The sequence below is a fragment of the Lynx rufus genome, unplaced genomic scaffold (genome assembly GCF_022079265.1).
Source record: "Lynx rufus isolate CCGP_SWC_20201006 ecotype Redwood Valley unplaced genomic scaffold, mLynRuf1.p SCAF_10, whole genome shotgun sequence".
NCBI lineage: Eukaryota > Metazoa > Chordata > Mammalia > Carnivora > Felidae > Lynx > Lynx rufus.
This window is the reverse complement of record NW_025814824.1, coordinates 15,049,326-15,063,345: the sequence shown is the minus strand read 5'-3', so window position 1 is coordinate 15,063,345 and position 14,020 is coordinate 15,049,326. Positions and strand designations below refer to the sequence as shown.

At 39.4% G+C, this 14,020-nt stretch overlaps 1 protein-coding gene across 1 annotated transcript in view; it reads left to right on the top strand.

Moving 5' to 3' along the window:
• Positions 1–10,954: 10,954 nt before the first annotated feature.
• ALDH1A1 (aldehyde dehydrogenase 1 family member A1) overlaps positions 10,955–14,020 on the top strand; it is a 58,382-nt gene continuing 55,316 nt past the window's right edge. The window contains exon 1 of the mRNA XM_047097484.1: positions 10,955–11,020. Coding sequence (XP_046953440.1) covers positions 10,955–11,020 — 66 coding nt within the window. The remainder of the gene's footprint in view (positions 11,021–14,020) is intronic.

Sequence of the window (14,020 nt, the reverse complement as noted above, 5' to 3'; positions counted from 1 at the left end):
TGCTTCATGCCAAAGAGTGAGCAGAGCCAGAAGAGGGGAAGACAACATGAAAAAAAGCCATAAAGAATAAAGGACAAGATGTATTTCTCAGTGCAGAGGCTTAGGATATTGGGATTATCAGACATAGACTTCAAAAGATCTGGATTTAAAAGACAAAATTGAAAATTTCACGAGACCTGGAAACTAAAAAAAAAAGGATAATGAAGGAAGATGTCTTGAACTAAAAATGGCCATTATCAAAAGCTGCCTGGGTGAATTATTTAATAAAAATTGGACGCATATTGTGGCACCTGGGTGGCTCAGTCGGTTAAATGTCTGACTCTTGATTTTGGCTCAAGGCGTGGTCACGTGGTTCATGAGATTGAGCCCTGCATCGGGCTCTGCCCTGAAAGCATGGAGCCTGCTTGGGATTCTCTGTCTCTGCCCCTCCTCTGCTCGTGTTCTACCCTCCTCTCTCTCAAAATAAACGAATGAACATTAAAAAATATTGGATATAGATAAAGGAAGAATTAGTAAATCCATTTGGATAGGAGAAATTTTCCATAATGAAGCCTGGACAGACAAAATAAGGAAAAATGGAGAAGAGAAGGTACATGAGTAAAGGATACGGTGATATGATCTATAAAATGTGGCTGGAGTCCCAGGAGAAGGGAGAAGTTTCAATGGAATCCCAATTGAAATCCCAGAAGCCTTTTAGGGAAATTGACAGACTGATTGTAAGATTTATAAAGAAATAAATAGGATCAAAAAAAACCACAAACAACTTTGTTTTTTTTTGTTTGTTTGTTTGTTTTGTTTGTTTTTTTTTTATATGAAGTTTATTGACAAATTGGTTTCCATACAACACCCAGTGCTCATCCCAAAAGGTGCCCTCCTCAATACCCATCACCCACCCGCCCCTCCCTCCCACCCCCCATCAACCCTCAGTTTGTTCTCAGTTTTTAACAGTCTCTTATGCTTTGGCTCTCTCCCACTCTAACGTAACCACAAACAACTTTGTAAAAGAACAATGTTGGAGGGACAACACTGCCCGATTTCAAGACTCACGATAAAGTGATAGTTATTACAACAGTGTGGTACTGGTCTAAAGACAGAGAAAGAGATTAATGGAACGCAACAGAGAATCCATAAATAAACCTACATATAGGTGGACAGTTGATTTTCTACAGAGGTACAAAGGTAACCTCATGGAAAAGAAATAGTTTTTTCAATAAATGGTGCAGGAACAATTGCCTAATTCATATGCAGTTGTTGATACTATTTTCCTTTTTTTAAAAAAAATCATTATTTTATCTGCAAGCATGTCCCATTTTAATCAAAATATTTTTGTACCTTTTTTCTCTTCTATTGGTCAGTCTTGCAAAGGATTCCATCTTATTATTTTGTCCAAAATGTCAACCCTTTGGCTTTGTTGACTTTCTCTATTTTCTCTCTCTTTTTTTTTTCCCCATTTAATTAATGCCTGTCTTTACTTTTATTATCTCCTTCTTTCTACTTCCTTTAGGTACATACTGCTATGGATTTCTTAGCTATTTAAAATGAATATTCAATTTGAAAAATTCTTCTTTAACCTACGTTTTCAGGAACAAAAATTTCCTTTGAAGTGTTTCTCTTTCTTGCTGGGCCTCGCAGATTTTAATACATGGCAATTTTATTATTGTACATTTCTAGATATACTGATATTTTCATTCCAGTGTAAGTCATCAAATGTAAATCCAATTTAGCTTTATCTCCTGCATGCAGGGATTTTTTAATATTAGCAAAATCCATAAATGTAACTGACAACATACAGAATTTAAAAAGAAAAAAGAAACATGAAAAGCTAAGGTGATATGAAAGAAAATAAGTTTACAACATTCAACATATTCATAATAAAACAAATGCTGTGACTAAAGTAAAAATAAAACAGAACCTTCTTTAAACTAACAGTGGGTTTTTACATATAAACAAACAAAACCCATTATAAAAATCTATCCAAATGAGAAAACACTAGCAAATGCCAGAGAATATAGATCCCCAGGGTCCTTTTTCCATTGAAGGCGGAAGCCTAAGTTGATAGAGACGTTATATCCCAAAGTGTAACACTCATGTTCCTTAAGAACCAGAAAATTTGATTTCAGATATATACAGTCAAGAGAAATATACACAAAAAAATTTTTTATAGAAGCACTATTCACAATAGCAATCCCCAAAAACCCATTATCAAAAGACTGGATGAATAAACTATTATCAGAAAGGTATAATATCCAGCAGTCAAAATAAAGAACCTCCAGTGATATTCAATAATATGGATGACTTTTATTGGTATAATATTTAAGGAAAAAATAAGTTCATTTTTATAAAGTTGGAAATAACTTTGTGGAGCACCTAGAAACACAATGGAAGTCAGTCAAGAGAATAATGAATACAGGTTTCATAATTCTCCCATTTGGGTGAGAATGAGGGGACAGAGCAATCACATGAAGGACCACAAGTATACGTGTAGGTTATCTTCCCAGTATTTTGTTTTGCATAATGGCTTGTTGGTACTTATTGTTATTATACATAACCAATTATAGAACCTTCCTCCCACCCAACCCCACCCTCAAAAAAAGAGGCCTCTGAAGTTCTAAAAATCCTTTCAGGGTCACTGCAAAAAAACAAAAGGCACACCTGGCTGGAGTTTTGAAGATGATTTAATGAAGGGACTCTTTACAGAACATGGGCAGTCCACGAAGGGTACTGAAGACCTCAGAACCCGAAGATATAGACGTGGAAATGGTGTTCTCAGAGCCCAGTAAATAAGGGAGTTGTAGAAGCCAACGCTCCACAGGGAGGGACACTCAGCAGGGCCTCGGTCTTGGGAGGAAGATGCCGCCCTGCCCGAACATGCCAGAACATGCCAGAATGTGCCAGAAAGCACCAGAGTGTCGCTCAGACAAAAAAGAAGCAAGGGAGGAAGCACTCGGGCTTTCCTCTCCTCCTACACATCATTCTCCCGTCGGCACCTCCTCCCCCACCCCCACCCCCACCCCACATTTCTACTGGTTAAACTAAATCAGAAACCAGGGGGCAAGAGAGGTAAGATTTGAGGCAGTGATGAAATGGAAGTGGAGTGGAAAAAAGTAAGATTGCCATGCACACAAACATGTAAATAAACATCTATCAGCAATCACATGGATATTGGGAGGGATGTAAATAAAGTGTTTCAAGTATTTGGATGAACCGAAGAAAAAAGTAAAAGCACCAATTAATTTTAGACTTTGATAAGTGACAAAATACCCTTAGTATCTCAAAGAGCCATTAAAATAACAATAAAGACAATATGTAATCCCTAAGCTGATAGAGCGAATGAGGAATTAATTTTTAAATTAATTAAAATGAATGTACACTAAATGTAAAATTAAAATTAGTTTGGTTTAATTTAAAAAAAATTCAATGTTTATTTATTTTTGAGAGAGAGAGAGAGAGACAGAGTGCGAGCAGGTGAGATGCAGAAAGAGAGGGAGAGACAGAGAACCCGAAGCAGGCTCCAGGCTTCAAGCTGTCAGCACAGAGCCTGACGCGGGGCTCGAACTCCAGAACTGTGAGCTCATGACCTGAGCCAAAGTCTGACACTCAACCCACTGAGCCACCATGGCGCCCCTAATTTTAAGACTAACATCTTAAGTTACTTTAAAATAATTTTTAGAAAAAAGGTAAGAAAAGAGAGAAAAAGAACGTAGAGTAAGGAAGACCAAAGTATTTCACAAGATGGTAGAATTTTTAAACGTAAATTTGTCTGTATATTGTATTACATATCAATAAAGGAAATGATCCAATTAAAAAAGAATGTTTATAAAATTGCATAGGTAAATAAAACCCAACTATGGGCCATTTAAAGAACCATATGCAAGACATAAAGATACAGACTTTTTTTTTTTTTTGCTTTATTTATTTATTTATTTATTTATTTATTTATTTTTAATTTTGTTTAAATCCAAGTTAGTTAACATGCAGTGTAATAATGGTTTCAGGAGTAGGATTCAGCAATTCATCACCTACACACAAAACCCACTGCTCATCCCAACAAGTGCCCTCCGTAAAGCCCATCACCCACTCACCCCATCCCCCCACCCCACACCCCTCCAGCCACCCTCGGTTTGTTCTCTGTATTTACAAGTCTCATATGGCTTGACTCCCTCTCTGTTTGTATCTTATTTTTCCTTCTCTTCCCCTAGGCTCCTCTGTTTTGTTTCTTAAAGTCCACATATGCATGAAATCATATGGTATTTGTCTTTCTCCGACTTATTTTGCTTAGCGTGGTACACTCCAGTTCCATCCATGTTGTTGCAAATGGCAAGATTTCATTCTTTTTGATTGCCGAGTAATACTCCATTGCATATATAAACCACATCTTCTTTATCCATTTGTCAGTCGATGGACACTTGGGCTCTTGCCTTAATTTGGCTGCTGTTGGTAATGCTGCTATGAACACTGGGAATATGCAGAGATTAAGTAAGGAGATGGAAGACGACATATTATGCAAACCCTAACTGAAGGAAAAGCTACTATAGGGATAATCTCTCCAAGGAAACTCTAGGGCAAAATCATAAAGAGGAGCAGAGAGAGCTTATAATGATAAAAAAGTTCAATTTCCTAGGAAGACGTAGAAATGCTAACTTTATAAGCAGATAAAAATATAGCCTTACTAATGTGAACTGCAATGACTGAGGGGTTGTTTGTTGCCAGCCAACAGAGAAACGAAGAAATGCACTTCCAAATAAATCATGAGTCAGGGAAGAAATCACAATGGAAATTTGAAAGTATCTTTAATTGAGCAAAAATGAAAATACTACATTCAACTTGTAGATGTCACTAAAGACACTCATAGAGGGAAATTTAGAACTTTAGAGGGAAGAAGGATGAAAATAAAATGATGTAAGTATCGACAAGTTAGAACAAAAGGGACACCTGGGTGGCTCAGTCAGTTAAACGTCTGACTTCCGTTCAGGTCAAGGTCTCACAGTTCATGAGTTCGAGCCCCACATGGGGCTCTGTGCCTATAACTCAGAGCCTGGAGCCTGCTTCAGATTCTGGGTCTCCCTCTCTCTCTGCCCCTCCCCTGCTCATGCTCTCTCTCTCAAAAATAAAACATTAAACATTAAAAAAAGAAGAAGTTAGAAAAGGGACAACAAAAACAAATGTCGAGAGAAGAGAATGAAAGAAAGTGAGGTTATGAACAGAAATTAGTCAAACAAGTGAACATACAGTAGAGAAAACCAACAGAGCCAAAAGTTCTTTGAAATACTACCAACATTGACAATCTCCTGACAAGAAGACAAGAATGTGAGCCTCTACGAGACTCTCAAAGAAGAAAACTATAGCAGAAGAAAGGGCTAAGGTAAAAGAATGAGCAATGGCCAAAGAAATTTTTATATAATTAAGTAAAATAGGAATTGATTGAATAGGGCAATAATTATATAATTATGATTCCTTTGGGGCAGTGGAACAAAGATTTGTAACAGGCATATAACATGTAGAACAGGAATAGAGAATCAATAGGTAAAATTTTCAGAGTCCTTAAATTTTGTGTGAGATGGTGATTAAGTGTATACATATGCTTCTAAGTGTGTTAAAATTTTTAGGTTAACCAATAAAAATAGATGCCTGAAGTTTGGTGGTACCGTTTTTGCATGATCAGAAACAGGAAATTCAAGAAAGAGATTCGATTTTGGGAAATGATACCAGGTTCAGTTAGGGTTCTTAACATATAAACGAAAGGACTAGGTTAACTTAATTGAGTGCAACAGCCTGTTTATAACAGAGATAGGTCGGGTCTATGTCAGAGCGCAGCAGTTCTCAAACCTAAGCTTGACTCAGAATCACCTGAAGGGTTCATTAAAGTACAGACTGCTGGGCTCTGTGTCCGAAGATTCTGATTCAGTAGGTCTGAGATGAGGTCTGAGACTTTGCATTTTGTAGAAGTCTTCCGTGAGAAGTGGATGTTGCTGCAACTTTGGACCTTGACAAAGCGGAGCCAGAACGGCGTCAGTGGTTCTGACAGCTGACTACGCTTCAGAACTATCACAGGACCTTTGCATGCATACAGATATCTGGGCTCAAGCCACTCCCAGGGAATGGAATCTCTGCCTTGTTTTATTTTGCCTTGTTTTGTGTTGTTTTGAATTCCCTGGGTGATTTCAGTGGGCCAGCAGGCTAACACCGCTCCTTGGGTCTTCTCCTTTAGGAAGTTAAAATCTAGGTTTTAATTGTTTAAACTAAAAGAAGAAACATTTCAAATGTTTCTAGTTTTCTTGTTGTTATACACTGCATGGGTTCACATGAAACAAATATGTAGGCTCTTGAGTTTGGAAACCCAGGTATATGACTATGTGACATGCAGCTCAGGTGCCCAACAGGCAGCTGACATGTAAAGCCAGGAAAGTTCAGGAAAAAAGAAAAAAAGAATGCATGGCATTATAAGTTAGGCTATTGGTGATATCCTAATGTAGGGTGAGAGAAAAGGGGATAAAGATGGGAGGATATACAAGGTGGGCTTTGAGGTACTGATATTGCTCTGTTCCCTGACTTAAATAGCGATTTTGTTTTGTTCATTTTATGAGGATTTATTGAAACGTACGCTTATGATTTTTACAGTTTTCTACATATGTATGGTATGTTTGACTCTAAATGTTTTTTTTTAAAGTGTTGAAAAAGCTGGGGCGCTTGGGTGGCTCAGTTGGTTAAGCATCTGGCTCTTGATTTCGGCTCCGGTCATGATCTCATGGTTTGTGAGTTCAAGCCCCTCATTCGGCTCTACCTTGACAGTGTGGATCCTTGCTTGGGATTCTGTCTCTCTCTCCCTCTCTCTGCCCCTCCCCAGCTCACGGGCATGCGTGTGCATGTATGTGCATGCTCTCTCTCTCTCTCTGTGTCTCAAAATAAATAAGGTTTTCTAATATATGTTGAAAAAGTAAAAAGCAAAACCACAGCATTGACACTCGTGTTTGTATTCACCCAGTTTAAGGCACAGTTTCCTCTGCTTATCAATAGTCACATCTCTGCTCCAAAACCTGATCATTCACATGAGCCCTAGTGTTTCAATTGCATGATTGAATTAAATGTAATTTAAATTGGAGATTTATCTGGAGGAAAAGGAGTGTTGCACTTATGAAAACTATGTGTAAAACTGAGTGTTATACAAACACCTAACCTTGTCAGGTTGTTCAGCATGTTCCCGTGTAATCTACGCACAAGACCATGGTAAAACAATATGGGAAATGTCATAAAAATCTCAAAGTAGTCTACAGTCACATTGCCTCAAAAATGCCGTTAGTGTCTTTAATTTCTCTCTCCACTTGGAGGAAACAAGTGCACTGTGAAGGCCATGCAAGATTATTTCAAACTCTGGCAGCTGACCCAGTTCTAAGAAATGTCTTTGGCCCGTAAAATTTAGCAAACACCTATATAAGCTAAACTCAGGATCTGAGGGAGGCTTTAGCCTACTGTTTGTTTCGGTGACTCTACTAGTTGATCAGTGTCCTGATTGTGTCAGATAAGAGGGGCATCTGCCAAAACAAAGAGAGAACAATGGAAGGGTGTGTGAAGGGCAGGAGAAATCGGAGGTGAGGAGACATTGCTAATTGGAGAAGAATGGCGGAGGAACAGAAGTTAGCCCTCAAATACGTAGGCTCCTGTACTCAAATGCTGCCTTCCACCTCCATTTTTAACACCAGCACGCCAACCAAGCACAGATCCTGTCGCCACATACAAGACCCACTTTTTCCAAATTATTAAAGCCCCAATAGGCATAAGAACAATGTCGTGTCTGCAGAAATTGCAGCGATCCAAAGCAGAGGGATATATCCATTTCTGGATTAACCAACCGGCAGACTCATCCAGCCATGCTTAGGGCAGCACTGAGGAGCCAGGGAGGGAGATGTCACCCAGCATAAAAATTTAGCTCCGACAAATCGACCCTGGATTTTGAGAGCAGAAAATGTAAAAAGAAGCTATTTTTTATTTGACCAAATAATTATGTTTGTTTCACAAATTTGAGTGGTTTCTATTTCAACCACTCATGTGGGTAGGAGAAGGTAAGGTTCCATTATCTTTCCAGCGACTAAGTCTTGAATGGAGCTCTGGAGGGATTCCTTATAAAATAAGACAGTAGTTTCAGCAGTAGCTGGAGTCATAGTTTATATGTTTCTTGGTATAATGACAGCTTTCACAAAGGGCTGGAAGAAGTTATTAGATTCAAGAAAAGAATAAATTATGTTTCTCTTTCTGCCCCATCCCTCTGCCCCATCTGTGTGTGTGTGTGTGTGTGTGTGTGTGTGTGTGTGTGTGTAATTTAGCTTGTCCATACGAAGGTAAGGAAGATTAAACATCTTTTGTTTATTACTCCCAACTTCAAGTCCCATACATATAAAAATGCAACAGGGGTGCCTGGATGGCTCAGTCGGTTGAGCGTTCAACTTCGACTCAGGTCATGATCTCACAGTTCCTGAGTTCGAGCCCCACATCGGGCTCTGTGCTGACAGCCTGGAAGCTGTTTCGGATTCTGTCAACCTCTCTCTGTCCCTCCCCTGCTTGCGCTCTGTCTGTCTGTCTCTCTCAGAAATAAATGTTTAAAAAAGCAATAAAAATAAAATAAAAATGCACACCCCCTGAGTTCAGTCTTAAAGTGGGTCTCCCCTGTGCTCTCACCAAAGCCGTGTGCGGTGTGTGAAGGAGGGAAGTGGTCTGATAAAGCCTTCCATCCGTGCAACCATTCCCAGGAATACACTATTCCACAAGGCAAGCTCTCGGGACAGGACGATGCTTCCTTCAAAAGTAGAGATCGCAGGCCCTGTGGTTTCTGGGCAGAAAAACAAAATTTGCCCTTCAAGTAAGATTAAAGTTGGAGAGTTCCTGATACTATAATCATGGTGCTTCACCCATGAAAAGATACTTGGTAAATATTTGTTGAAATTAAATGGGCAGGTGTGGTAACCTGTTTCCAAAGCTGTTCTTTTTACCTACCTTCAGTAATGTCTGCTGTGAAGGGAAATCTTCTTATGTAATTATTCAGTGAAATAAAATCAAGGATGAGCATGGAACTAGTGAGCTGACACGACCCGTGTGTTGGACAGCAGGTGAACCAGTGTTTGCATCCACAGACCACTGCAAAGCTGGAAACAGAAAGACAGCAGCAAAACACAGCTGTCTGGGCATGGCCGGAGCACCGCTCTGCAAGTTATATAATAGCTGTTGTATAATTGTGCATTTAACTCAAAACACATTTTTAAAAGACAAAACCATTAGATTTTCCAAAAAGAGAGCAAGAGAAAGAGGCAGGGACAGAGACAAAGAGAAAAATCGTGAAATAACACAGAAGTTTCTATCCGGCCTTCAAGCACGTGGTGCGACAGGCATGGTCCTTGGAGATGGTGGTTTTAGAAATTGAGGGCTGGCCCATGAGCCCGATCTGGCCTGCCTCCTGTTTTTGTAAATAAAATTTTATTGGAAAACACCTATACCCATTAATGTATCTACTGTCTACAGTTTCTTGCATGTAGAGTCGAGTAAGTTACAACAGAAACCATCTGGGCCAGAGAAGCAGAAAACATTTTCTGTCTCTTTAAGAGAAAATGTTTGCTGACCCTATCTTAGATGAGTGAAAGGGCTAATAACTGTAAGAGTGCGTGAGGGTGACTATTCACTTAGGGAACCCAACTGGGAAATGAAATTCTGGTCTTGCACTTGTTGGATCTGTGATCTGAAGCAAGCTACTTGCTCTCTCCCTATCTGTAAAATGGGGAACCAAGCAAGAACGGAAAGAGAAAGTAAGGCTCCTGTGCCTGATTTGGAGCAACTATTTAATAAGCCTACGTTTCCCTACCTAAATCCCATATTTGGGAGAGCTGGCAATTTTTCCTGGAAAAAGAAATTGTCATTCTCAACTCTCAATAATCAGAATTAAGAGTATCCGTGGTTTTCCATCGTGTTCCTATTGTAACTTTTGCTTGAGCTTCAATACAATAAAGTCTTGTGTTTAAAATGGGACGAGTGCAGTTAATTTTTTTTTTTTTAATGTTCCCAGACTGAAACATTCATTCTAAGAAACTGAACGACTTAGGGTCCTGTTTGAGTCCACTTTTTTGTACAACTGCCTGTATCAATCACTGATAAACACAGCCAACTTCCAAAACCAAGGGTTACTTTCATTTTAGATGGTTGTAACAGATGCTATTGCCATCTTGCTATACGGGTGACTGTGTGTGACAGTGTACTCGGAGATCTGTAAAAATCCTGCTGACCTTTCTGTTCTCCTATATAACAAAGATAACTCGGAGCTCCTGCAATCACAGTAGGTCTGCTTACCCAGCACCAAGAATACACTCGATTGGTAGGATCTTTCAAACCTGACTCGAGGTAGGGTCTGTGTGGAGGGACTTTCTTCCCACTCTGCTTTTCTGGCGCATGGACTGATTGGCTGACAGCATGGTCCTGAGGCCACCTGGCCAGGGACCTCCCCTCACCAGCTTCTTCTGAGAACAAGTGCCCTCTGAGACTCTTTTTCAATCCTCAAATTCTCTGATTCCAAGTCTGTCAGAGAACGGAAAGTTTCACAGTAGCATAAAAAAGCATGAAAAGCCAAAAAAATAATAACTGGCCTCAGTGGCCAGAGCAGCTGCACCGCATATCCTTATCACAGGTTTCGGCTTTGTCAATTAATTCGTCTGCAAATAGTGCCCTGTCTCCAGATGTAGTTTCAATGCTGGAGCACTGGTTTCTTAAGGATTTAAGTTTAAAGTCAAGGGCTTCCTGCCCTAGGTGTTACAAATAAGTAGTGTCGTTTTCTTTTTGCTCCGAGTTTGTTCATCCAATCATATTCCAGTATGCAAATAAACCTTAGCCCGTGCAGATAAAAAGGAACAAATAAAGCCAAGGGCTCTATCAGAACCAAATCGCTGAGCCTGTCACCTGTGTTCCAGCAGCCGAACCAGAAATGTCGTCTTCAGGCACGCCAGACTTACCTGTCCCACTCACCAATTTGACATATAAATATACTAAGGTTAGTACAATTTATATTTGCTGCTTTGCTTCAGGTTGCTAAAAACTACATGTGTGGAAAGCATAAAAGGTCAATGTAAGTAAACCTTGTGTAAAGAGCCCTTTGCAAATACAAAAATAAAAGGCTTGCAAAATGCAGGTTTGGGTTTGGTATCTTGATCAAATAATGACTTCTAGATCGTACCAGGCAACTTTTCCTAAATTTATTTCTTAAAATATTTCTCAGTGAAAGGAATTCTCTTCTGTGTGAAAGGTTCTTGCACCAGGGTTCAGTAGACTTTACTAAGCAGTTCTATTAACTTCAGTGTAACCCAGCATGCATGATAAGAGAGGCCAATACTTACTAGAGAAACTTACTGGAAAGAGCCAAACAAATAGGAAATGATCTTTTTTTTTTTTTTTTAGGAAACGATCCTTTTTTTTTTTAAAGGAGAAACCGCACGCTGAAGTAAATGGTTTTTCTATATGTTTAATGAGTGCCAAAATCAAAGGAGCCACGTCTGATAATTGGAGGAAAGCTCCTGTTTCAAAAACTCCAAATAGACTTGCATTACTTAGCATATCTAGGGAAAGAAAGCATTCTTATTTCTTTCTTCGGCCAAGTTTGTTGCCATTGGAGCAGATGCATGATTGTTAACTGATAAATATTTAGAGACACCAGAGCAGGTGCCAGACCTGGACTTAAAAATCCACAGCTAGGAAGAACGAGGAAATGGATCCTGTTTGAGTTGTTCAAAAGTATCTCTGAACTTTGCCTGTTTCACCCTGTTATATGCCTGCTTTCCTGTGAGAGTCTAGAACTCCCAAGCGAACAGATAAAACGGGCAAACAAACCAATCTGAACAAAATCACTTAAAATTGGCTCTATGGTACACTACGCACAGCAAGCAAAGAGAGGCACCGCTCCAACTTAGGGAGAGCCATTTTGCTTTCTGAAGTAGCCAACGAAAAATCAAGAGCCATATAACTTAATGATAAAGCAAAAGCCCCACTATTATTCATTTCTCGCCTTACTTGTAACCAGGGATGGTTTTGAAATCCTAAGGTCGGTTACATTTTCATTTTCATAAGCACAACAAATGAGGAAGTTTTGCTCAGCTGACTGATTCTTTTCCTGAGGAAAGTATCTGCCGAGATCAGATTGTGCCTTTAACATGGTGATCAGCAGCTAGAAAATGTGTTGAGGTGTTATTTTTTATGATGTTTTATTCAAAAGGAAAACATGTTTTGAATTTAATTTTCTTCCAAATGCGAACATGGAAAAAGGGGGTGAGTCCATACCCTCTAACAATTTGCACTTGGGAAAGGTGTGCCCAAACGATGACAAGACTTCAGTCTTCCGAGCTTCCTTACTCCAAATTGGTCATTCACAAAACATCCAATCTAAAGCAGGCACATTAAGAAATGCATTTCATAAATGTCAAAATCATTGGCGATGACTAAAAATTATCTTACTACTATTATTACAGGGTCTTTTTCCCCCCTATGATATACTTGGGAAGATATTTTCATAGTTCCAGAATGTCACATTTTAAAAAAATGGTGGAGCGCCTGGGTGGCTCAGTCGGTCGGGCATCCAACTTCAGCTCAGGTCATGATCTCACAGTCTGTGAGTTCGAGCCCCGGGTCGGGCTCTGTGCTGGCAGCTCGGAGCCTGGAGCCTGCTTCAGGTTCTGTGTCTCCCTCTCTCTCTGCCCCTCCCCCTGCTCGTGCTCTGTCTCTCTCTCTCTCTCAAAAATAAATAAACATTTAAAAAAAATTAAAAAACTGCTTTGCAGAAGTTTGCGATCTTCTTTGTTATGTGTATCTTGAGGAAGCTCTAAAGTGAAATATTCTTTCCACTGCATTAAGCTTCATTTAGTAGCTGTGGACTGAGCATGTAAAAAAACAGTAGTGGATAAATGAAATGGACCTTAAAAATCTAGCATGCAAACACAGACCTGGCGATCCTTTAACACAGAGAGATGTTTTTTAAGATTGGAATCTCCTGTTCACTTCAAAGCCGGTAGAGGAGAACACCCCTCCAAGGAAAATGAGAGCCCTGAGTGTTCAAAAGAAGGTACAATTCAAAGAGCAGCCATTTGTTCTTGTTTTTAAGAACTTTTCTGGGTAGAAATACCCAATGCAAGGGAGTGAATTTTGATTGCTCACACATCTTCTCTATAAATCTGTTCTGCTCAGATAGCATTTTATTGTCTGATTTATTAGTTACAGCGTTTTTACACTTGGGAGGACACCAGTTATGTATGTAATTAAATCTAAATGGGTGAGCTTTTCAAATGCCTTTGCATTCGCTTTTTACTGTGCCCCACTGAAGAATCGTACTGAATTTGCACTTGCAGGAGGAGTTGGAAAAATGATGGTTATTCACTAAGTTGCCTGATTGCAAAACATGGAAGGAGACATTTTATAGTGTGTGTGGAATTACCTTCAATGGCCAGCCCTTAAACTCTGTTATCTGTCTCTTACTATGTTAATGTCTTTCTCTATCGTCACCAGAAATATCTCGATCACTGGGGCAAGGTGGAGAGGAGGGACAGACAGCAGGGTTGAGTAACAAAAAAGTGATCGCAGCTCCCCATTCTCAAGTTTGAGACTGCTTTTCACCCAAACCAAAGAAGTCAGTGTTGCATATCTTTTATGACTTATTCTCTAGTACAGTCTGATTATGTTTTTATTGTCGGGGTGGGTAAAACAGAGGTCAGCGTTAAGAAGTTGTTTTAAAAAGATACAAACATTTTTAGAATTTAAAACCTTGATAACATCATTATGAATCCACATAAACTCGGATTCCATTCTTAACCTGATTTTTCCCCTTTGCAATTGTAAATGAATCCCATATCTACCAGCTCATCCGTTTTACTGAGGCTTTAAATGAAGATCTTCTTCGACACTTATGTGATTGTTGGGCAAACTACATTGCCTCCCTCTGCCTCGGTTTCCTTCTGTGTAAAATGGTAATAATAAAGGTCCCAATTTCCTAAGGGGGATAAAAGCATTA